Source organism: Mobula hypostoma, chromosome 25 (genome assembly GCF_963921235.1).
Source record: "Mobula hypostoma chromosome 25, sMobHyp1.1, whole genome shotgun sequence".
NCBI lineage: Eukaryota > Metazoa > Chordata > Chondrichthyes > Myliobatiformes > Myliobatidae > Mobula > Mobula hypostoma.
This window is the reverse complement of record NC_086121.1, coordinates 1,731,019-1,756,906: the sequence shown is the minus strand read 5'-3', so window position 1 is coordinate 1,756,906 and position 25,888 is coordinate 1,731,019. Positions and strand designations below refer to the sequence as shown.

Below are 25,888 nucleotides of genomic sequence, written 5' to 3'. Positions count from 1 at the left end.
ATGGCCTTAACTCCAGATGAAAATTACTATTCCAACACAAGAGAATTACAGAACCATCTCTTAAGCAGTCCGCTTCACTTCCCGGAGGTTAAGCAGCGCCAGAGATCAACAGGTCAGTGAAAAATTGGTCCGTGTGTGAGCCCAGGGTACTGCACTAACTGCCAATACCACAGGAAATCTCGGGTAGAACCTCCCACTGTTTGAGAGCAGGAGCAGGATTGGTGCTAGGGGTGGTTCCTGGTCAACCTGGACTCGATGGGCTGAAGAGCTTGTTTCATGCCATCCCTCTCGACTCTCTAGCACTGATGTTTTGACTCCCACAGGTCCAGATGTCAAACTGATGTTCATGAACAGTTCCCGAAGGAATGTGTACGCCTTCACCTGTTAACACTTCCACTCACCTACAGGTACCAAACAGAGTATGAAGGACAAACATCACAAGACAGGGAGAAAGGGTGGACTGAGCTCACAGCTGGGGCTTCTCCTATCTGATATTATTCTTAGTCTTGTCACATATTCCTTACATCACAAAGACCTTACATCTCCTGGAGCCACCACCATCACAGACTGAGAATGGAAAATAATTTGTAAATATTTGCCACAGATAACCACAATACTGGGTCAATGTCTTTTCATCTATGTCTTTCCTTTCAGTTAGAACTCCCGCCCCACCCCCCAGTTACCTCTTACTTGGACATAGGCAGCTGACAGCAGCTCACTGGAGTCCTCTGGCCTGGGCTGAAAGATGATCAGCCCTGTGTGTCCACTTTCACCACATGACTTCATATGTCTTCTAGATGAAAATCCTTCCTCTTCTCGGGCATTTCTGTAGTTCTGAATTTTTACAGGATAGGTTGCTAGCCCCAAGCCCAACCCTTCCCCTTTCATAGCCAGGCTTAAGACCGCCCATAGTGGAGTTCTGCTTTCATTTTGCTGTTAGTAAAATCATTTCATCACCAGCTCGCTGGACCTACACCTCAGCCCATCCTTATCCCTACTTTTCTTCCACTCTGATCTATTATCCTGATCTCTCCTGGCCATTCCCTGCTTCCAGACTCTGTCATCATGCCCGAGCTCATTCCCCCATCAGTTCTGACCTTGCTGACTCAGTGTTGCCATGTCTCTCTCTTTCTGTTACCTCTTCCCAACCTCAAACCACCTCCTTCTCCAATTCTGGCTCCTTCGTTCTTCTTGATTTTCTTGTTATCATTGTTTGCCGTGGCCTCAACTCCCCAGTCCTTGGTTCATCGCCCCTTCCCTGAACTTTCCACTGGACTTACTGAATATAACCTCCCGAAAATCACATTTAGAAACATTGCAGTTGCTCCGTGTTGACTTGCTGGTAATTTCCACATCCACAGTAGTGAAGTCTTTTCTACATTGATGTAGTTGTTATTCATTGGACAAAGTCTAGCCACAGATCATCAGGACTTTAAGCACCCGGAATATACAAAATCAATTAAAAATCTATCAAAATTTTAAAGAAATAAAAATTCTAAATAAATAATTTTAAAACACTTAACAAAATATTAAAAATGCTAAATTAAGCTAATTTAAAAAGTAGACTATTTGTAGTTAACCTTCCTGCTTGTAAAGCTTCTCATTGTTTCCATCGCTCACTGAACCTTGAACAACGGATACTCTGTTGTAAGCACAGGGAATCTGGGAAGGTTGTGAAACTCCACAGAGTCCACCATGAGTGCGAACATCAGGAAAATATTGGCATGACCGCCACACCTTTGAGCTCCCTCACATACACAGTAATTCCAAAGCTGGACATCACCAATCTGTTGCCATTTGCCTCTGGTCCAGCCCATTTCTTCTGTTTCATCGGTCTGAAAATAATTGCTCCTCCAGGTTTAATTTACAGTTGACCCGTTTGAGACTTTTTTTTTTGGAAAGATGCTGTTTATCATTCTGACCAGTTGACCAGATTGATGACACCTGCTCGGTACAGAGTAAAGGTTTTAATCCCAAGTCTCAATGTTTGATGGATCAGGGCATAGGTTTGGAATTTATGGGGCATTTGTTTCCTGTTGACCACGGCTAACACTTCTCTCTTGTCTGCCTTGGAACTGCTCCGTCCCATCAGAACTGGCCAATGCATTTCTCCCTGAAGGCCTCTGGGCAGCTTCCAGCTTCAGAGATCCCAAAGCTATCGATGGGTTGAGCTCCAAGACAGCCAGACACCGGAGACTACTTGGCCTCAGGGATCATGGACCCTTCTTTTATGTGGGAGGATCAAATGGAGCAGATCTGTACGTATATACTTAAGTTTCGTTGTGCTCCATGCATCTCGGCACTTCCTCCTGCACCTTCCAGAGACCAGGGGAAAAGATTGAGAACTGGGGGGAATTTAGAAACTAGAAAAAGTGACTAAATATTGAGAGAGTAAATAAAGGAGAAAAAGTAAAGAAACTGTAAGAATAAGCATGTGAAAACCAGGTGGCAAGGGTTTAGATACATTTCTAAATAGGAAGAAGAGAGTAATAAAAGAGAATATACCTGAGAAAACTTTCAGCCAGATCACTGAGATTATGGTAAATGACCCCCCAACTCCATGTCCTGTATCCTGGCATCAGAACTGACTGGCTGCAGAGGTGGGAGATGCACCAGCTCTAACTCCCCAAAATTCCCGGGAAGCTTCCCAGAAAACTACATGGCCTTCATTAGTCAGGGAACTGAGTTCAAGAGCTCTCAGGCAATGTTGCAGCTCTATAAAACTTTGATTAGATCGCACTTAGAGTACTGTGTTTAGTTCTGGTCACCGCATTCTAGGAAGGCTGTGAAAACTTTAGAGAGTGTACAGATGGGATTTACCTGCCTGGATTAGAGAGTGTGACTTTTGACAGAAGGTTGAGTGAGCTAGAGTGTTTATCTATGGAATGAAGGAGGATGAGAGGTGACTTGATAGAGATGTACAGGATGCTGAGATACAGATCGAGTGATGAGGGGGTTCCATTTTCACAGGGTGGACATGGGTAATACAAGTGGGTATCATTTTAAAGTGATTGGAGGAAAGTATAGAGGGGATGTCAGAGGCAGGTTTTGTTATGCTTCGTTAACTCCAAAACATGAAAAATAATTGAAAGAAATACAAGGAGCTGGGGATAACTCGTGTGCTCTTCATTTTTACTTTCAGCGAGGCATCACACATATGACGTGGTGGTGTCCTGATGTACATTATTCACGTACTTTTACATATAAGCTGTATACATTCTGTAAACAAACAAAGAATGTTTAATCAGATAACATATTGGCAATATTGCTCAATTATTACTGAAATAATAACACAACAAGCATTTTAAACAGACAATGGTGGGTGCCATGAGCATTGCTGGAGGCAGGGGTAAAGGCAGATGCATTAAGGACTTTTAAAAGATTATTAGATTGGTACATGGATGATAGGAAAATGGAGTGTTATATAGGAGGGGAGGGTGAACTTGATCATGCAGTAGGTTACTCCATTGTGTGCTGCAGGACCTGTACTGTGCTGTTCTCTTCTAAATAGAGCTTTGACCAGCAACCAGTCCGGCCACCGGAAGTTTGAGAGGAGGGGATTTCACTCAGGTCCACTACCTGAGTAGAAAAGAGTAAAGCAAATTACAGTGACATGAAAGGGGAGCTAGCCAAACTAAATTGGAAGGAGATGATGGCCGGGATGAAAGTAGAATGAGTTTCTGGGAAAAATGAGGAAGATGCAGGATAGATGTATTCCAAAAACAAAGAAATATTCAAATGGCAAAATAGTACAACCGTAGCTGACAAGGGAAGTCAAAGCTAATTTTAAAAAAAGAAAGGACATACAACAAAGCAAAAATTAGTGGGAAGTCAGAGGATAGGGAAGCTTTTAAAATCCTACAGAGAGCAAATAAAGGAATCATTAGGAGGGAAAAACTGGAATATGAAAGCAATCCAGCAAACAATATCAAAGTGGATAGTAAAAGCTTTTTAAATTATGTAAAAAATAAAAGATCTCATAAAAGAGATAAGAGTGGATGTAGGACTGCTAGAAAATGAGGCCAGAGAGATAATAGTGGGGGACAAGGAGATGGCAGATGAACTAAATGAGTATTTTGCATCAGTCTTCCTGTGGAAGACACTTGCAGTTTTACAGATGTTGTAGTGTGTGAAGGAAGAGAAGTGGGTGCAGTTGCTATTACAAGGGAGAAGGTGCTCAAAAAGCTGAAAGACCTTAAGGTACATAAGTCACCCGGATCAAGATCAGAACTGCACCCTAGTGTTCTGAAAGAGAGTAGTGGTAGAGATTATGGAAGCATTAGTAATGATCTTTCAAAAAACATTGGACACTGGCATGGTGCCAGAGGACCAGAAAATTGCAAATGTCACACCATTAAGAATGGAGGAGGGCAGCAGAAAGGAAATTATAGACCAGTTAGCCTAACCTCAGTGGTTGGGAAGATGTTGGAGTCAACTGTTAAGGATGAGGTGATGGAGTACTTGGTGACAGAGGACAAGATAGGACAAAGTCAGCATGGTTTCCTTAAGAGAAAATCTTGCCTGACAAACCTGTTGGAATTCTTTGAGGGAATTACAAGTAGGATAGATAAAGGGGATGCAGTGGAATGTTGTATATTTGGACTTTCAGAAGGCCTTTGACAAGATGCCACACATGAGGCTGCTTACCAAGTTAAGAGCCCATGGTGTTACAGGAAAGTTACTGGCATGGTTAGAACATTGGCTGATTGGTAGGAATAGGAATAAAAGGATCCTTTTCTGGTTGGCTGCCAGTGACTAGTGGTGTTCTGCAGGGGTCAGCATTGGGGCCACTTCTTTTTATACTGTATGTCAATGATTTAGATGATGGAATGCATGGCTTTGTTGTCAAGTTTGCAGATGATACGAAGATTTGTGAAGGAGTAGGTAATGTTGAGGAAATAAGAAGGCTGCAGAAAGATTTAGACAGATTAGGGGAATGGGAAAGAAAGTGGCAAATGAAATACAATGTTGAAAAAGCGTAGTCATGCACTTTGATAGAAGTAAAAAATGAGCAGACTATTTTCTAAATGGGGTGAAGAAACAAAAATCTGAGATGCAAAGGGACTTGTGCAGAACACCCTAAAGGTTAACTTGCAGGTTGAGTCAGTGGTGAGGAAGGCAAATGCAATGCTGGCATTCATTTCAAGAGCTCTAGAATACAAGAGCAAGGATGTGATGCTGAGGCTTTATAAGGCACTGGGGAGGTCTCAACTTGATATTCCGAACAGTTCTAAGCTCCTCCTCCAAGAAAAGATGTGCTGGCATTGGAGAGGGTCCAGAGGAGGTTCACAAGGATGATTCTGGGAATGAAAGGGTTATCATACGAGGAACATTTGATGTCTCTGGGTCTGTGCTCGCTGGATTTCAGAAGGATGGGGGGGGGGTATCTCATTGAAACCTTTCAAATGTTGAAAGGACTAGACAGAGTAGATGTGGAAAGGATATTTCCCATGGTGGGTGAGTCTAGGACAAAAGGGCACAGCCTCAGGATAGAGGGGCGTCCATTTTAAACGGAGATGCAGAGAAACCTCTTTAGCCAGAGGATGGTGAATTTGTGGGATTTATTACCACAGGCAGCTATGGAGGCCACATCACTGGGCATATTTAAGGCAGAGCTAGAAATGTTCTTGATTGGACATGGCATCAAAGGTTACAGGGAGAAGGCCGGGAAGTGTGGCTGAGGAGGTAAAAAAAGGATCAGCCATGATTTAATAGTGGAGTTGGGTTGATTGCCAAATGGCATAATTCTACTCCTATATCTTTTGATCTAAAAGGGAGCAGTGGGTAGTGGCAGCGTAATTGAGCTCTGGCCAGCGATCAATCCACAAATGAGATTGATTAGCAAGAGCAAATTAAAGTAAGGCAGGGGCAAACACAGTGGCCATCTTCTGAGTGGACAGAGTCGGAGTGGTGATCTTGAGGCTTCAGCTCTTTGGGGCTTCATCGAAGAAAGTCTTCAGTCAGAGAAAGCAAAAACAAAGAAGAAACGGCCTAAGTTAGGTTTTTTTCTCCTTTCCTTCTTTATATCTGCTCGGTTAGGACAGTAGAAATGCCAGGCAGGATAGTGGAATGCTGCTTTTGCAGGATGTGGGAAGACAGGGAGACCTCCAGCTTCCCTAACGATTACAACTGCGAGACTGCATAAAGAAGGAAAACAAGTAGTGTTTATAGGTTCATGAACTGTCAGAAACCTGATGGTGAAGGGGAAGAAGCCATTTGTGAATTGTTGAGTGGGTGTTTTCATGCTCCTGTACCTCTTCCCTGTTGGTAGCAACAAGAAGACGTGTCCCGGCTGGTGAATGTCATTAATAACCGATGCCACATTACTGAGGCACCCCCTTTTGAAGATGACATAGATGGAAAGAAGGGTTGTACCCATGATAGAGTGGCTGAATCTCCAGTCCTCTGCGGCCTCTTGTGAAGAGCGGTGAAGGTCTGGCGAAATGATTTTATGTCACACTGCAGCCTTCTGGCTTGTGATCATTATAACTGGCTATCAAAAGCCAGCTGATGTGAGAGTCCCTTACTTTTTCCGAGATACTACCCCTCAGGCTGCGCATCAAACCCGGTCTGGTGTCCTGGAGACAGTCCTTGCCCTGGCAACACATTCAAGGATGCGTGTCCTCTCCCATCAACTCTGGTACCTGGACCTTTCCTCCTCATTCTCCATGTGCATTTTGGCACATTGGCATTAGGTCATAATCAAGGTACTGAGAACCGGAATTGGGATCTTATGTTGAGGTTGTGTACGACATTGGTGAAGCCTAATTTGGAGTATTGTGTGCAGTTCTGGTCACCTACAGTACCTACAGAAAAGGTATCAATAAGGTTGGAAGAGTGAAGAGAAAATTTACTCGGATGTTGCTGGGAGTAGAGGACATGAGGTCTGAATATGTTACCACTTTATTCCCTGGAGCGCAGGAGAATTGGGGAGATTTGATAGATGCATACAAAATTATGAGGGATATAGACAGGGTAAATGCAAGCAGCCTTTTTCTACTGAAGCTGGGTGAGACTAGAAACAGAGGTCATGAGTTTAGGGAGAAAGGCAAAATGTTTAAGGAGACAATGAGGTGGAATTTCTTCACTCAGATGGTGGTGAGAGTGTGGAACAAGCTGCCAGCAGACGTGGTGGATGTAGGATTGACTTCAACATTTAAGAGAAACTTGGTGAGGTACATAGACGTGAGGGGTATGGAGAGCTATAGTCCAGGTGAAGGCCGGTGAGACTTGGCAAGTTAATAGTTTGGCAAGGACTAGGTGGGCCAAGGTACCTGTTTTTGAGCTTGGTGCTCTATGATTCTACGACACTATATCCTTTCCTTCTTCCCCCAGCACTCTCCTCCAGTAGAACAACAGGTGAGGGGTACTTTTCAGCCCCTGAGATATGGACCACCATGCAGGGCAATAAGTTAAATCCTTGGGCCACTTCAGTCTGATGCTCAGAGTAAAACCAAGTCCCTCTCCCATCAGTAGCAGCAACAGTGACCTCCTTCATCTTCAATTTGGGTTGATATGGAATCAAAAAGCATGAAAAGCTGTGGATTTTCAGCATCTGCCAAATCTCTTGTGGTTATCAAAATGTGGGATATGGGGTGATCTGTGATAACCTGGAATGATCTCTGATGATCTAGGTGTTCCACCCAAAAGGCTGCAGAACTGGTCCATATGGTACCTCAAAGAGCAGTTGGAGAAGGTGTGCAGAGCTTGGGAGAGGAGGTTGGTCTGTGCCACTAAACTGTGTGTCCCTTTGGCCCACACCATGCCTTAAGTCTCTTCCTCTCCACATGGGAAGGAAACTGCAAATTGGTCTGTTCTGTTTGTGTCTTTCCCTGGTGGAGATATAGATGAAAGTCCAGCTGTTTCTCTTTAATGCAGAGTGGCTAATTACTGCGAGATCAAGGGATGGAAGAGAATCTATGACAACAACCGAGGGGACTATTTATTCAAATGGTCCGAGCACAAAATGGCTACCAACTACCAGAACTTCCAACCAGGTAAGAACAAAGTCAGTCTGATAGCTCGAGAGTGACTGGAACAGACATGGGCTGTGCTGGAGAAGGATGAAGGTGGAATTAGAAGTGTAACAGATTATCATGATATCTGGTTTATCAAAGGGTACATGTACTCAGCCTACACAAAGACAACAACTTACAACATGTTTGAATCTTTTATACAATTCATTGGTAAAACATCATAAGATTTTTCATTTCTATTTGAAAATTTTTACATTTCATTGTTCCTTTAACTTTAGTTGAAAATGAAGTTTATATCATATTTTCTTTGAGTATCCATTTTCAAAATCTTAAACTTGTAAATGTCGTTGGTTTTTATAAGACCATAAAATATAGGAGCAGAATTAGGCCATTTGGCCCATCGGGTCTGCTCCACCATTTCATCGTGGCTGATCCAATTTTTTTCTCAGCCCCGGTCTCCTGCCTTTTCCCCATATCCCTTCATGCCCTGACCAATCAAGAATCTATCATCCTCTAACTAAAAAATACATGAAGGTGTGGCAAAGAATTCCACTCTCTGGCTTAAGGAATTCCTTGTCATCTTTATTCTAAAAGGACTGCAGCTAAGTGTCACTGGACTTGCGCATTGTCAAGCAACAAAAGAACTTTAAAGGCAAGATTTTGTTCCCAGCAGTAGCGTTCAGCCTCAAAAGCCAAATGATTATCAAACCAATCTTCAAAGATTTGACCAGTGACCCATGTTTTCTTGTTAGCTGCCCACTGGACAGGAAGCATATTCTTACTCAAATCCTAAAGAGCACGGGGGGTAGACTGTAAGAGAGGCTTCATCTGACAGTCTCCTTCGGCATTGGAACACATAAGCAAAGTCAATCTATCCTTTGCTGCCTTGAAACCTGACGCAGTTTTTTCATCCTTACTTATGTAAGTGTGTTTCAGTATACACTTCCAAAAAAGCCCGGTCTTGTCTGCATTAAACAGCTGCTTTGGTGTGATGCCTAACTCAGCTATCATAGCCTGCAACTGCACAGGGTAGTGTCCCAGAGCTGTGTTACCTTCACCTGACGCCACCCTGTTTATAATTTCCAACTTTTTTTCCAAGTGTTAAAGCGGTTCTCTGCCGCTTGGCTGATGGCCCAGGACTTGACATTGGATGCTTAGGAGGCATAGTTAAATATTTCAAGCACAAAATCACTGCACCGTGGGTAAAAACACAAAAGTTTAAAAGCACAAGACCACACATCCACACACTGCCAAAACCAGTGCCAGTCTAGAGGGAGTGAGACTGTGAGGCGTGCACACGTGATTCGTATTGGCAGGAAAGCAGTGCTCCTCGTATAACCGTGAGTTTTGGATGCATATAACGAGAAGTTGGTAGAAATAGGTTCCTCGTATAACTGTGAATCCGCATTGTCTGAAGACGCATATAACGAGGATAGGGTATATATGTATGTATGTTTACAGTATACTCTATAATACAACTACTATATAGACATCCACAGCAGAGTAAATTTGTAATTGTCCCATTCAGGCTTTAAGATTTAATCACTGAAGGATTTTTTTACTCTTGTGGGATAATGTCTTTCCTGACAGGGGGTGGTTGGGGGGGGGTACTCTGCTTGACAGGTGACACCTTTCTTACTAACAATTGACTCTGACTCTGAAGTTGTTGTTGAGTGGCTCGTTGAGATGGCTTGTTAAGGCTGATTTATACTTGTGTGTCAACTCGATGCCATAACCTACGCAAGTGGCCTACGTGCGTTGTGAGCATTTATACTTGTGTGTTGGTGTGTCTGCGTCGCTCTGCAATTTGGGCATGTCACACATGCGCACACACCTGCCTGCACAAGGCTTCATGGTCATGGTAGTCGTTATAAAGTGAGTGTCTTTTTTCGTAAAAGCGAAATGTGTCCTCCATAATTTCGGAGGTCTGTAAAGCTTTATGGAAAGCATTGCAGCCAAAGTTCCTTCCCTGCCCTTCAGTCGCCCAATGGGAAGCTATTGCAGCGTAGGAGGAAATGCGATGCTACCAAGTGGACCAATCACAGCTGTTGCATTCTGCGTTGCCGCAACGCGTAGTTACATTTTGGGAGAGGTGCGCGTTAGGCTCTGGCGTAGGGATCCGCGTCGGCTCTCCGTAGGGTTTGCGGCGATGCAGTACTTACGGCGTCGAGTTGACACAGAAGTATAAATCAGGCTTTAGCTTGCAGATGTTTCGTTACCCAGCTAGGCAAGACCATCAGTGCACCTTCGAATGACATGTAGGTGATCTACATTGTCCGTCTTTTATGTGTCCTGTAATTAGTCCGTGTGTGGTACATGTGCCATTTCTATTGGTTACCGATTATGTAATCCGCGATTGGTTTGTCAAAATCCGATTAGGTGATAATTGGTGTCTGGGCTGAGTTAGTCAACCGTTATGTCGGATTAAAGTTGTCCTCATTGATTGACGTGTGTAATCAGATGTGAATTGGCTCTTGGCTCTGGACTGACAACTTGATGCTGAAGTGGGATGTAAACTGGGTTCATTTCGACTTGCTTGTTGATAGAATTCTGTGTGGAGAACAAAGCCTTTAAGAATTCTTGGGCTTGGCGTTGACAGGCTTGGCCTAGGATAGTGACACTGGTCCAGTCGAATTGATGTACTTCTCCATCACAATGTACAGATATAAGGGAAAGTTGATCATTACGGTTTACAGCCAGTTGGTGTTCATGTACCCTTGTTGATATCTTCCTACCCACCTGTCCAAGCCTCCACAGCTGCCTGAGGTAACAAATTCCACAAGTTCACCACCCTCTGACTAAAGAAATTTCTCTGCATCTCTGTTTTAAATGGACGCCCCTCTATCCTGAGGCTGTGCCCTCTTGTCCTAGACTCTCCCACCATGGGAAAGCATTCCACATCTACTCTGTCTAGGACTTTCAACATTCGAAAGGTTTCAATGAGATCCCCCCTCATCCTTCCGAATTCCAGCGAGTACAGACCCAGAGCCATCAAACGCTCCTCATATGATAACCCTTTCATTCCTGGAATCATCCCTGTGAACTGCCTCTGGACCCTCTCCAATGCCAGAACATCTTTTCTTAGATGAGGAGCCCAAAACTGTTCACAATACTCAAGGTGAGGCCTCACCAGGGCCTTATAAAGGCTCAGCATCACATCCTTACTCTTGTACTCTAGACCTCTTGAAATGAATGCTAACATGGCATTTGCCTTCCTCACCACTGACTTAACCTACAAGTCAACCTTCTTCTGCACAAGGACTCGCAAGTCACTTTGCATCTCAGATTTTTGGATTTTCTCCCCATTTAGAAAATAGTCTGCACATTTATTTCTACTATCAAAGTGCATGACTGTGCATTTTCCAACATTGTATTTCATTTGCCACTTTTTTGCCCATTCTCCTAATCCAATGGTCCCCAACCTCCGGGCCGCGGACCGATTCCAGGCTGAGAAGAATGCAGGGGTGCAGCGGTAGCCGGAATGCACCCAGCACATCTTTAAGAAAAAAGCCGAAATAAACAAGTTAATTAATTAGGTGCCACCCGGCACGTAAATGTCAGCCTAGATCAGAGGCGATGCATTAAGACATCTTTATTAACTGTACAGACCTTGGAAGCAGTTGTGATTCTCAGCTGAAATGGGAATAATTAATTGTCTCCATCGAGCCGTGCTGTGTGAGATCACTGTCTTCAAGTACCCAAGCTCTCAGCAGCTCTTCACCCTCCTCGGTAAATTCAATTCCTTTGCACCTGTTCCTACTGCCCATCAGGGTGTACAGCACCCTTGGGCTCCTGTTGACCTGCATTCCACCTTGTTTGTTTTCCTCCGACATTATATACACCAACGTCCCCTTAGCACTCTTAAGACGGCCCATTCCACATTTTAGAATGGAGAGAGAGGACTTTAATCATAGATGGGGGGCTAAACCTGGATGTATTTCAGTAGATTGCCATAATCTGGCCCTCCGAGATTTGGAGGATTCGTTACCGTGCCCATGAGCATATCAACTGCCCATTATGCTCTTTGTATGTGTCCTACTTTGTTGTATTTTCTGCAAGTTTTGCCTTTAAACCTGCACTGGTCTTGTCTATGTGAGCCCCTGCCACAATGGTAAAGCAATTTGTTCTGCCTAAAAGATTTCTGTTTAGATGTTGTAGTTTTGTTCATTCTCACTTTCATTCCTGACTGCAACATAATTGCGTGTCTGACTGCTGCTTCCATTGATATGGTGATTTCAACTGCTCTTTTAAATGTGAGCTGTACTTAGGAGCTATTTTTGAATGCTTTCTTGTAAGATTCTTCAAACTAGATGATCTCTCAGTGCTTCATTAAGCTCATCACTGAACTGACAATGCTCAGACAATTTCTTCAATTCAGCCACATAAACTAAATGGACTCACCTTCCTTTTGATTCCATTTATGAAACCTAAAACGTTCTGCAATAAACAATGGTTTCAGTTCCAAATGTTCCTGTATTATGTTTACACAAAGCTCATTTGGAGCAGTAAAAGTTCTAAGCAAACTGGCATTCATTTCTCATTGGCTATTTCATTTGCTTCAAAATACTACCCATTTCATTCAATATAAATCATTCAGTTATCTTTTGTGCAATCCAACATGCCTAGCTTTCTGATTATAGCCTGCTACTTCTGTTATTTTTTTATTATGAACCTATGGCTGTACATGTTGCGTGTTAATTTTTTCTGTTTCTGCCCTTTTTTTAATTTCGAACACCTCTTGCTCCCGTTCCAAAGAAAAAATATGCGCACTTCAACAGGTAGGTAGTCATCTCAGACTCATTTTAAAACTTCCTCATTGCCACTGTTATGTTTTGTAACTCCAGAAAGTAACTGAAAGAAAAGCACAGGAGCCAAGATATTTGCCTAGACCATAAGACATAGGAGCACAGTTAGGCCATTCAGCCCATTGAGTCTGCTCCACCATTCCATCATGGCTGATCCCAGGTCCCAAACACAACCTAGACACGTGCCTTCTTGCCACATCCTTTCGTGCCCTGACTGATCAGGAAACTATCAACTTCTGCCTTAAATATACCCACGGACTTGGCCTTCACTGCAGTCTGTGGTAGAGCATTCCACAGATTCACTATTCTCTGGCTAAAAATATTCCTCCTTACTTCTGTTCTAAAAGATCACCCCTCAATTTAGAGAAATAGAGGGCTGTACCCTCTATTTCTGGATACTCCCACCATAGGAAACATCCTCTCCATATCCACCCTATCCAGTCCTTTCAACATTCAGTAGGTTTCAATGAGATCCCCACGCATTCTTCTAAATTCCAGTGAGTACAGGCCCAAAGTGCCTCATGTGTTAACCCCTTCATTCCCAGAATCATCCTAGTGAATCTCCTCTGGACTCTCTCCAATGACAACACATCCTTTCTGAGATATGGGGCCCAAAAGTGTTGACAATACTCCAAGTGCGGCCTGACTAATGCCTTATAAAGGCTCAGCATTATCTCCTTGTTTTTATATTCTATTCCCCTTGAAATAAATGCTAACACTGCCTACTTAGTTTTTCTCTAGTAAGATGCTCACATATGTCATGGTGGTGTTATGACAAGTGCCATTCACGTACTTCTTGCATACAACCCCTAATGAATTATGTAAGTAAACAAAAAAAGTAAACAATATATTTACAATAGTGCTCAAATGTTACTGAAATATTAAGAACAGTACAATTAATAGTTCAGCATGAACTGCAGGGTTCTAAGGAGCCGTTCCTGTGCTGTATCTCTCTATGTCGTGATGACTCCTGTCGTCACCGCAATTACCATCAATGGCAGAAGGTGACTGGGAACTGATGCTCAGTAGTTTTATTCCCTCACAGAGTAAAACACAGAAAAGGTAACAAGTGGAAAATCAGGAGATAAGAGGAAAGACTGGAATGAAAGAGAAGGGAAGAGGTTACTAAAATAAGCATTGTTCATATAATCTTCGGAAGAGATCTCAGTGATGCATCCCATCCTCCCTCTAATATTCTGTTCCTTTTTGCTTGTCTCCTGCTGATAGGTAGGCAGATTCTCAGCCAGATCCCAAACAACAGGATACTGACCACTAAAGTAGGTCTCTGCACTTCCCTCAAGGAGTATGAGAGAATAGCAATGAGATATTCAAAGGGCGTGAATTCACAGTGAGTATTGTTGCTTGTGTCTTTGTGTACTTGTCAGTAAAAGAGGTGTGGTGCGGTAGAGAGCAGCACAGGAGGGAGGACTTAAACTAGCTCTGGAATGTGTGGTGATAGTCACGGCTGCCCTCAGCACATCTTTAGGTTGTGTAGGTAGTTCATGTAAACGACACATTTCACTGCATGTTCTGATGTATACATGACAAAGAGATTGTAATCAGCAAAATTCCAAATACATTTACTATATACCATATACAACCCCAAGATTCATCTTCTTGCAGGCAGCCACAAAACAAAGAAACACAATAGAATCTATGAAAAAACACACATAACAAAGACCGACAAACACTCAAAGGGCAAAACAAAAGGACAGATCGTGCAAACAGTTTAAAGAGGTAAATAAATATACCGAGAACTTGAGCCGCAGTGTTCCCGGAAGTGAGTTCACAGGTTGCGCAGTCAGTTCAGCGCTGAAGCGAGTGAAGCTGATCCAGGAGCCTGGCAGCTGCAGGGCAACATCTGCTCCCAAAGCTGGCAGCGAGGGACCCAAGATGCCCGTGCTTCCTGCCTAACGGTAGTACAAGAAGAGAGGGAGACAGACAAACACAGGCAGGTCTTGGCCTGTGCAGAGTTGCGGGGCGGAACATCCTTTCATTTTCCACTCTCACGCCTTAACATTTTAATCTGGTTTGAAGCCCGCCCCGGCCATTTCCTCTGCCCTCTCTTCTGGCAATAATGGCTGAATTTTGCCCACCTTAAGGTGCCATAACTGCATTTAAGTTTGCTGACTCCTTCAGGAGATCATAAAATCACTAGCACATTTAGACCAACAGCTCCCAACCTGGTATCCATGGACCCCTTGCTTAATGGTGTTAGTCCATGGCATAAGAAAGGTTGGGAACCTCTGGTTTAAATGGTTTAAAAGTATGGTCTCAATGGGAAACTGCAGGCTGGGGATTGCAGTGATTGTAGTTCAAAAGGAGTACATCTTTGAGAGCTGCCCACAAAATATTGCCATATATCGCCACTGCCATCTTGTTCCTGTCACGTTCCTTGGCTGACATTTCTCCACCCCTAATAGAGGTGTTCCTTATCCACAGCAAACCAGTGAAAGGATTCAATGTCTCCTGGCCCTTAATTAATCATCATCTGGATAATTAATTCTATCCTTGCAATGAAAAGGGTAATTTCATAAAAATACTTGGGATATCCCTTTTCTCACTTCTTGGTACTCTTTGAATAACTTGATCTTTCTGGGTCTGTGGTATGGACCAAGGGTCTCCTTCTTCACATAGTCTCCTATCTCCAAGCCAACACGCCTTGTGTCAATGTGTCTTAATCCTCTGGACCAGCCTCCCATGCACAACTTTGTCAGAAACTTTCCTGAGGTCCGTGTAAACCGCACCTACCTCTCCGTCCTCATCAGCTATTTTAGTCACCTCATCATCAGAAATCTCAATATTAACAGGTAATTTATTGAAACTGGGATCTCCTGCCATTCTTGCAACCTGCCTGGAAGTTTTGACTTTGCATCAGAAGTTGCAGGATTTCACAGGCTGACTGACTCTTTGTTATTCTGTTTCTCAGCAAGACCATCAAATTGGGTGAGTTTTTCCCCGAGTCGTACTGCATGGATGTGAAAAGTGAGCAACAGGCTTTCTTTGATGCCTACAAAGGTAAAACCTGTCTTCTTCCCAATATTTTTCCCAAATTTAATCTTCTCATCATCCTTCCCTTTTCTCTCCTTTGGCTCCTCATTCCAAGGACCATGTGGCCATCTCACCAATCAATCATCCCTCTCCCACCCTTACAGACTCACAGAGCTTCACTCTTTGGCCACTTGGCACTGAGCTTAAAAGTAAATCATTCCTGAAACTCCAAACTTGGTAAGTTCTTGAAGGAACAGTTTCTCTCAGGGAGGGACAGAGCCAAGGAGACATGGTTGCTACGGGCTGAGAAAAGTCTTGCCTGGGATTCACATTCCTAATTCCTCCAGCCTGCATAATGTCCACATCCATTCATTTTCTGCACATTTCTATAACCAGCTCTGTATATCTGTCTCCAGCACCACCTCAGAAGCACGTTCCTCGTCACCCACCATTCTTTGTATAAAAACCTGCCCTGTTGACCGGAACTGTGGTGACCACGGAAAATGCTGTTTCTGTTTTTACATTTCAGTTTCAGCTTCTTACCTTTTCTCACAGCTGGTCAGATTTGGATTTGTAAACCTGGCAATTTACAAGAGGGACGAGGAATCTTCCTCCTCAGGTCCAGGGATGATGTGAAAGTACTCCGTGAAAAGCTGCAAAGTGTGGAACACAACCCGCTGCTCAAGCCTACACAGTATAATTCCATCGTCCACAGGGTGGTGCAGAGGTAAAACAGGTCACAGTAAACCAGAGATCTAACAACCTGGGACTCCACTAGCCAGAGCTGAGAAAAATAAGAGAGCTCTTCCTGGTGCAAGTACACTTTACAGGGTTGGTACAGTGACTGGGGAGTGGAGAATCAGCGGGGTGGTGTAGAAACAGAATTAGGGCTAGCCATTCAGGCCAGGGACATTACAAAAGTTCTTTGCCTGGACAGAGAATTTTATTTATTTACTTTTATTTATCGATACAATGTGGAGTAGGCCCTTCCTGCCCTTCAAGACGTGCCCCCACCAGCAACCTCACACCCCTGATTAACCCTAGCCTAATCACGGGACAATTTACAATGATCAATTCACCTATCGGGTATGTGTTTGGACCATGGGAGGAAACCTGAGCACCCAGGGGAAACCCGTGCATTCCACAGGGAGGATGCACAGACTCCTTACAGAAGGGCGCTAGCATTGAACTCTGACCTCCAGGATGCCCAAGGTGCAATAGTGTCATGTTAACAGCTATGCTACCCATGGAATGAAGTGAATCGTGGGCATATGTTCAGCGTGGGGGAAGGGAAGTTAAGGTATAGATAGCCTGTATTTTCAGTAGTCTGATGACGCAAGCACGGGTCTTGTCCAACCATTGAGAAACAATTTAAAAGTCAGCGCACTGAGGACACAGTCACCATGGGAAATGACATCACACACTCTCCTATCACAGAATAATCAGGGTTGAGTTGAAACGTCTGTATGATTTACTCTCAGATACATCAGCCGACCACTGCTCTTAGATGGCAGGAAGTTTGATGTCCGCTCCTTCTTCCTGATCGCCTGTACCTCACCATATATGGCCTTCTTTCACCATGGTTACGCCAAGTCAACCTGCAACGTATATAGCCCAGCTTCCGATGATCTGACAACTCACCTGACCAATCAGGTAAGTGGAATATGCATGTGATGATGTCACACCCCTCGGCACATCCCAACTGGGTCTTCACGTGTTTCCCAGGATCCTAACCGATAGACTCATTCCTCAGAACGGCTGAACCTGTACAGCAGTAATCAGACCACCAGTCAGTGCGGCATCAGGATTAGGAAATGGTGGCCCAGGTAGCTGGCCAGGTCAAAGCGACAAAGACACGGTGTCAAAGGGAGAATGTAGGAAAATGTGGTTGAGAGGGATAATAAATCTGCCATAATGGAATGGCAGAGCAGACTCGAGGGGCCAAATGGCCTAATTCTACTCCTATGTCTTCTGGTCTTATGGACACAGTGTCCCATTCTACTTGGAGAGCTCAGCTGGCGGCTGGGAGGAAGGCCCGGGCTGGAATGAATGGGTCTGCTTTTCATTCCATTGGAAACCGGAAAATAAACATGGTATTGCCAGAAGCCAGGAACTTCTGGACAGGAAAACCCCATCCTCTTGTTTCCATTTCTGGGAACCAGTTCCAGGTTTGGCCCAGACATGGGGTAAATGGCATGGTGATGGGGAACTGAGTCACCCACACAGATCTCATTGACCCACTGTCTGCCTGTTCCCAACCGTGCCACTGTACCTGTGAGGCTTTGAACCACTTCGAACTGACGTGCCTGTAGCACTAGGGGTAAGGTGCAACTCCTCCTCATTTCATAGAACAGAGATCAATACAGCACAGTACATGCCCTTCAGCCCATCATGTTGTGCTGGCCTTTTATTCTAAAATCAATTTAACCCTTCCCTCCCACATAGTCCTCCATTTCTCTATCATCCATTTGGCCATCTAGCATTAAATGTGCTTAATTAGAGATATGTACTATATTGGCCTCTGGAGTACTGTACCACCCCTGGCAGTGAGGCTCTCACACTCAACAGTCTCTGTATAAAAAAACCTACCTCTGACGTGTCCCCCCCATACTCTCCTCCAGTCACTGTTTATTTGCTGGATCTGTCTTTTCTTACCTGCAGTTCATTCAGAGAAAGAACCCCAGGTACAAGGACATGAAGGAAGACACAATCTGGTCCATGGAACGCTTGAATGACTACATTAATGAGAAGTACATGGAATCGAAACATCTCCCAAAGGACTGGGTCTTCATTGATTTTACAGTGAGCATGTTTTCTGTCCCTCATTTAGCATATTAACACCAGAGTAGTGGGTTACAGAAGGCAGGGGTGTCAGGTAAGGGACAAGAGAGTTAAAAGACATTTGTGGAATCTTTCTTCACCCTGAGGGCAGGTGAAATCTGGAACATATTGCCTAAGTCACTAGTGGACGCAAATACTCATTCGATCATGGAATCGTACAGCACAGAAATGGAGCCTTGCAACACACCTCAGCAACACCAACCCTAATGCCTGTCTATACCAACATTCCTCTAATACTACACAGCACTACACTAACACCACACTACACTAACACTCTCTACACTAACACGACACTACACTCTCTACACTACACTAACACCACACTACACTCTCTACACTACACTAACACGACACTCACTAAACTACACTAACACAACATTCACTACACTAACACCACACTACACTGACACGACACGACACTCACTACACTAACACGACACTACACTCTCTACACTACACTAACACGACACTCACTACACTAACACGACACTCACTACACTAACACCACACTACACTGACACGACACGACACTCACTACACTAACACGACACTACACTCTCTACCCTACACTAACACGACACTCACTACACTAACACCACACTACACTCTCTACGCTACACTAACACGACGCGACACTGCACTAACACAACATGACTACATTTCACTGTCTACACTAATCCCATCTGCCTGCTTTAGAACTGAATGCCTCTATCTACATCTTTCTGATCCAATTATCTCTTCAAATTCCAAATAAACATTGCAGTTATATCTGCCTCCATCACCTCCTCTGGCAGCTCATCCCAGACATTCACCATTCTGTTCGGATAAACCTACCCCACCAATCTTTAAATCTCTCCTCTCTCACTATAAACAAGCACACTCTAATTTTAGTCTTGCTTAAACAGGGTAAAAGATCTCATTTAAAATTAACCCAGCCCATCCAATCTCACTTTATATCTACAGCCCTCTCTTCCAGGTAACAGTTGGCAAATCTCTTCTGCATCCTCTCTGTAGCCACCACACCTTTCTTGTAGTGTGGTGACCAGACTAGTACACAATACTCAAAGTGTAGTCTAACGATGCCTTGTACAGCTACAACATGACGGCCCAAATTAGACTCAGTTTCTTCGTCTGAAGGCTAACTTACCAAACTTCTTATTCACTACTGTATCGACCTGCAACACCATTTTCAGAGTGTTTTGAACTTGTGCCCCGAAGTCTCTCTATACATCAACATTCTAAGGTCCCTTCCATTTACCCTACTAGAATTTATATAAAGAGTTATATACAGCATTCTACCAGAATTTAACTTCACAATGTACATTACCTCTTACTCGTTTAGATTAAATTCCAGCTGATCTTTGTCCCATCTGTATTACTGGACAATCTTCTTCACTCTCTACAACTAATGAAATCGTCCTGTCTTCAAAAGCATTATGTCGTCATCCAAATCATTTATATAAATGACAAAGCACAGAGGTCCCAGCACTAATCCCTGCAAGACAGAACTGATTACAGAAATTAAAACTAATCTGCAGATATTTAGAAATTTGAAATAAAACACGAAATGTTAGAAATATTCAATGGGTCAGGCAACGTCTGTGGAGAGAGAAACAAAGCTAACATTTCACACCAAAGACTCTCCAACCTTTCTAGAGAAGGGAGAAACTATGTTTAACATTGCAGAAAGTGGGGGAGATAGAGAGAAGAAGGGGTTGTCTGATAGGGTAGACATGAGGGTTAATCTATTAATATATGTTAATGTATTAACATTTATTCATAAATATGATTGAGAACTTCAACTTTTTCCCTCAGAGGAGAATGCAGGAGATCATGAAAACTTGTTTAAATTGTGCCAAGACCAAACTGGACTCAAAATTGGGCTTCTTTGACCTCATGGGCTGTGATTTTATTATTGATCAAAATTTCAAGGTGATTATCATTCTCATTTTCTTCCGTTTCTAACTTTCTTTACATTCTGTGTGAGTACAAACTCATTCATTAGAAGACTGAATAGAAAGGGTGCATACCATGTCTATCTTCAGAAAGCATTATCCCTCATAACAGGCATTTGAAGATTCTAACAGTAGATTGTCTCTGCTTTAAAGAAAAAGGGAACTTTAAGGCAATATTGCAAATAAATTCTTCAATTCTCCGGGTAGCCATGAAACCAAGAACGGAAAGGCAGCACGATCATCAAACCTAAATCCCATCTCCCCACAAAAGAAAAATGAGCGAAACAGATCAGGTACACCAACCCCTCCTCAAATCCCTCCTCCGACACAAAAAAATCGAACAAAACGGTTCAGGTACATCAACCCCTAAATCCCTCCTCCGACACAAAAAAATGGAACAAAATGGATCAGGCACATTGACCCCAAAATCCCTCTTCTCACACACAAAAAAAGAATATAGAAAAAACTATAAGCCTGAAGAAAAGAGTCTATATTCAAAGTCCACAGCCAAAATGCAGAAAAAAACCCGGGCAACATTCTCCAGGCAGAGAAGCAGGCTCTCCCCTCTCTGGTACAGAGCAACCAACCAAAAGGCCAGCAGCTAGCGCTCACCCTCTGCATTCACTTCATGGCGTCAATGAATGCAGATTCATTGTCATGTTCCATTTGAGCCAAGTGCCAATCACCATGGCTATCTACACTAACTGGTTGCATCACTATCTGGTATGGAGGGGCTACTGCACAGATTGGAAAAAGTTGGAAAAGTCGTCTTCCCTATCCAGGTCTCTGATAATTTTATATTTGTCCATCATTTTACCTCTCAGCTCCTCCAATCCAGGGGAAACACCCTCTCCAATCTCTCATGTTGACTTAAACTCTCCAATCTCTCCCATTGACTCAAGCTTTCCAATCCAGAGAAAACGGCCTCTCTAATCTCTCCTGTTGATACATGACCTCCAGTCCAGGGAAGACACCCTCTCCAAGCTCTCCTGTTGACTGAAGCTTTCCAATTCAGGCAACATCATGGTGAATCTCTTCAGCATCTTCTCCCCTTTAACTACACACCTCCTGTACTGCTGACAAAAAGTAGTAGATATGGCCGAGTCCATCATGGGTAAAGCCATCACTACCATTGAATATATCTAGGTGGAGTGCTTTCACAGGAAAACAGCATCTTTCATTAGGGACCTCCATCATCCAGGCTATGCTCTCTTCTCACTGGTGCCATCTAGGAGATGACACAGCAGTCTCAGGACCAGCACCACCAGGTTCAGGAACAGTTATTACCTCTCAACCACCAGGCTCTTGAACTAGAGTGGATAAACTTCACTAGCCCCATCACTGAACTGTTACCACAACCTATGGGCTGACTTTCAGCGACTCTTCATCTCATGTTCTCGATGTTTATTTTGTATTTCTTATTATTATTATTATTTCTTTCTTCTTCTTTTTGTTTTTGCACAGTTCAGTGAATTTTGCAATTTCGTTGTTTGTCCATCCTATTGGATGTGGTCTTTCATTGATTCTATGGTGTTTTTGTATTTACTGAGAATGCCCACAAGAAAATGAAACTCAGGATTGTGTATGGTGACCTATATGTACTTTGATAATAAATTTACTTTGAACTGTGCACAATACCCCAAGTATGGCCTTGGCAGTGACATATATGTATAACTCAAAGGTTCAAAGGTTCATTTATTAAGCATGTACAGTATGTATATACAATTCTGAAATTCATCTTCTCCAGATAGCCACAAAACAAAGAAAGAAAATGTAAGTCGTTCAGACAGAAACATCAAATGCATCCCCCCCACACAAAAATGAATGGCATCCCGATCATCAACCCCCAAAAAAGGGACATGAACATCGACCCCTCCCAAAAAAAACCACACAAAAAAACTAACATAACACAATAGAACATCAACTCCCAAATACCCTCCCTTCACACAGCAAAGTGGAAAATGAACAGACAACAAAAAACACAATATAAAAACCGTAAGTCTGTAAATGTCCACAGTCCCTGAACACAATAGTGCAATCTGTAAACGCAGAACCACGATACCTTCCTCCAATATCACCGACATTCATCGAAAGGGAGGCCTACATGCCTGCCACAGCAAACCACACAGGTCACTCACAGACTCCATCTTGACAGCAATCATAAGGAATACAGTCAGGGCTGAACTCACACTCGACTTCCACATTTGCCTTGATGTCTCAATCTTCCTCGAGGCATTAATCAGCGATTAATGGATGCTTTAATCAGCAAAATGGAGTCGAACATGCTTCTTCGCATCGAGGCTGTCCGAGCACGCACTCGCTTCCTGGAATCTTCTCAGGGATAGCAAAGTGCTGGATCTCTCAATTGCAACACGATCGTTACTCAACTGTAACGCAATGTCCCAACTCTTGTACCCAAAGCCTGAACTATATGCCGCCTTCACTACCTTTGCTGGCACTTTCAGGAACTCTGTACCTCTGGTCAGCGACACTCCCAGAGCCCTGCCATGCACTGTGTTTGTATGGTTTAGCTTCGCAATGCAGGGGTTATGATGTGGTGTTGTGACACGAGACATTGACCACATCTTTTCACCTCCACAGAAGCTGCTCAGCTCACTGAGTTCCTCCAGCAGCATCTTTGTTTTTCGCTCCAGATTCCAGTTTCTGCCGTCTCTGTGTCTCCATTCTACCTCTCTGAATTCTCGAAAGTTTGGCCACTCTGAAAAAGTTAGTCATAGAGTCATAGAATGCTACAGCACAGAAACAGGCCCTTTGGCCCATCTAGTCCCTGCCAAGCCATTATTCCTCCTAGTCCCATCAACCTGCACCCAGACCATAGCCCTCCATTCCCTCCCATCCAAATTTCCCTTAAATGTTGAAATTGACCTCATATCCACCATTTGCACTGGCAGCTCTTTCCATACTCTCACCACCCTCTGAGTGAAGAAGATCCCCATTATGCTCACTTTGAACATGTCACCTTTCACCCTTAACCCATGACCTCTAGTTCTCATCTCACCCAACATCAGCCAAGTTCCCAACCACGTTTTCCTGTCTCACTCTTTTCACTGTTCTGCTCCACATTCACATTCCCACCGAGACTCAGTCCCGAAGCAGGGTGTCAGCCCAAAGCCTTGGCATCTGTCTGCCTCCGCAGATACTATGTACCTGATTTGTGGAGCTTGTCTTTGTATCACTTTGAATGTCCCTGAGTTAACTTCCATTCCCTATCCCCGTGCCTCTTTCCCATTTGCTCTAAATTCTATTGTAGTTTTAGACAACGTCTTCACTGTCCACTATACCACAAACTTTGCTGATCTATCACCTAGCTCCTCATTCAGTCTTAACACATATGGTAAGCAACAGTGGACCAGTACAGCTCCTGTGAAGCACCACTGGTCACAGGCCTCCAATCTGAGAAACAACCCTCCACTACCATCCCATAAACTAGAAAACCAAATTTGTATCCAGTTTGCTGGCTCACCCTGGATCCCATGTGATCTAACCTTCTGATCCAATCTACCATGCGGGATCTTCTCAATGGTCTTGCTAAGATCTATGTAGACAAAATCTACCACCTCGCCCTCATCAATCCTCTCGGCAACTTTTCAAAAAGCTCAACCAAATTCATGAGACATGAATTGCCACGGACAAAACTGACTCCCTCAGAATGGGTTCCTGTTGATGGGCCTGGTGACGGTGCTGAGTCCCACCCAAAGGCATTTAGAGCATTTACAGAAGAGAGAGAGTAATTTGGTCCAAGAAATCCATACTATCCAACCCTTTACCACCATATTGCATCAGGTTCTACCCCCATATTTATCTGACTTCACCTTGACACCTCTCTGTCATTCACCTGACCACCACTAGCTGCAGCCAGCACCACTCCTTCCCTCACCGGCAAATGCCTTGCTACATTTCCTGGTAACTCTCATACATTTGCAGATAGATTTACGTCAACCTGAAAGTGAAAACCACTTCTACTCTGAAGAAACCTTTTCATAATTTCCCAGAGAACTGATTTCCGAGGTAAAATGCCCCAGGGTTCTCTGCTGCAGAGAGGTGACATCGCATGGGGAATAGTTCTCTTTATTGGAACCTGAGGACTGAAAGTCAGGAGATCTTTCACAGGAGAGGGAAAGGGCATTATGTGGCAATGTTACAAAAGTGGTTAGACAGCACTTGGTGCACTGTGTTCCAGTTCTAGTTACCACACTGGATGAAAGACGTGGTTGAACTGGAGAAAGGACAGAGGAGCTTCAGCGGGATGTTTTGTGAACTAGAGGATTCAGTTATGTGGAGAGGCTGGATATGTGTTTGTTGTCCGTGGAGTAAAGGAAGCTGATGGTGGAAGGAAGTCGGTACACGACAGTTACAGATAAGATCATCAGAATCCTCCTCTCATGCTTGGGCTAGCAAAAACAAGAGGGTAGACTTAAGGTGAGAGGAAGGAGTTTAATGAGACTCTTGTGGAAGGTTTTCCACAGACAGCAGTTTCTATCTGGACAGCACTGGAGTGAGAACAGTCACAGCCTTTCAAAGGCAATGAAATGAAAACATACAGAAAAGTGTAGACCAAAGACAGCCAAATGGGATTAGTGTTGACAAGCTGAATGGCTGGCAGAGGCATGATGGTCAAAGGGCCATTTCTGTATGACTCGATGACTGGGATACTCAAAACTCTACATGGGACAGCCCTTCCTTCCTGTCCAGAGAGTCGTCATAAATGCAGAATCTGCCAGAGTCAGAGGCCTGACTGATGGATCAGAGGGAGAAGGGTTTGTAGGTGTGGTGTGGAGTTGGTGAAGAGAGGGCAAGGAGGTGGGACAACATTGGTGGACTGAGAGGCAGGGCTTGCCATGAGGCCCAGATCCCATGACGGGCAGTGAGGTTGGGCCGGAGCTGGGAGCTGATTGAGGAGATGTAGTTGGGTTAATGATGTAGCGGGATGTTGGGCACTCAGTGAGAGCTGGATAATAGTTGGGGGTCGGTAGGTGAGAGGGCAGGAAGTCTGAAAGGAGCCATTAGTTAAAGGGGAATCCTCCTGATTCAGGGTGTCGCTCTGCCGTGGGTTTGGCTGAGGGGGGAAGGTTCTCTCGTGAAGCATAGTTTCTCACGAGACGTCTATGGACAGTGTGGACATCTCCATCTCCATTGTGTAAGCAGGAGTATTGAGACATCTACAGCACATGGCCAGGGGCTGCTGTCAAGCCCAGGATCTCCAAACAACAGATCACTGTAAATCTGGGAAAAAATGCAACAACTTCACAAGTCAAGGGGCAGAACTACAATTATCACTCATGGTTTATTTTCACAGAAG

The 25,888-nt window shown here is 43.9% G+C and overlaps 1 protein-coding gene across 1 annotated transcript in view; it reads left to right on the top strand.

The window, feature by feature from the left end:
• The window catches only part of LOC134337656 (protein polyglycylase TTLL10-like), a 47,061-nt gene continuing 21,173 nt past the window's right edge, over positions 1–25,888 (top strand). Inside the window, exons 1-9 of the mRNA XM_063032848.1 lie at positions 1–112; positions 2,093–2,258; positions 7,879–7,997; positions 14,009–14,129; positions 15,711–15,799; positions 16,328–16,499; positions 17,254–17,425; positions 18,434–18,574; positions 20,429–20,545. Coding sequence (XP_062888918.1) covers positions 1–112; positions 2,093–2,258; positions 7,879–7,997; positions 14,009–14,129; positions 15,711–15,799; positions 16,328–16,499; positions 17,254–17,425; positions 18,434–18,574; positions 20,429–20,545 — 1,209 coding nt within the window. The remainder of the gene's footprint in view (positions 113–2,092; positions 2,259–7,878; positions 7,998–14,008; positions 14,130–15,710; positions 15,800–16,327; positions 16,500–17,253; positions 17,426–18,433; positions 18,575–20,428; positions 20,546–25,888) is intronic.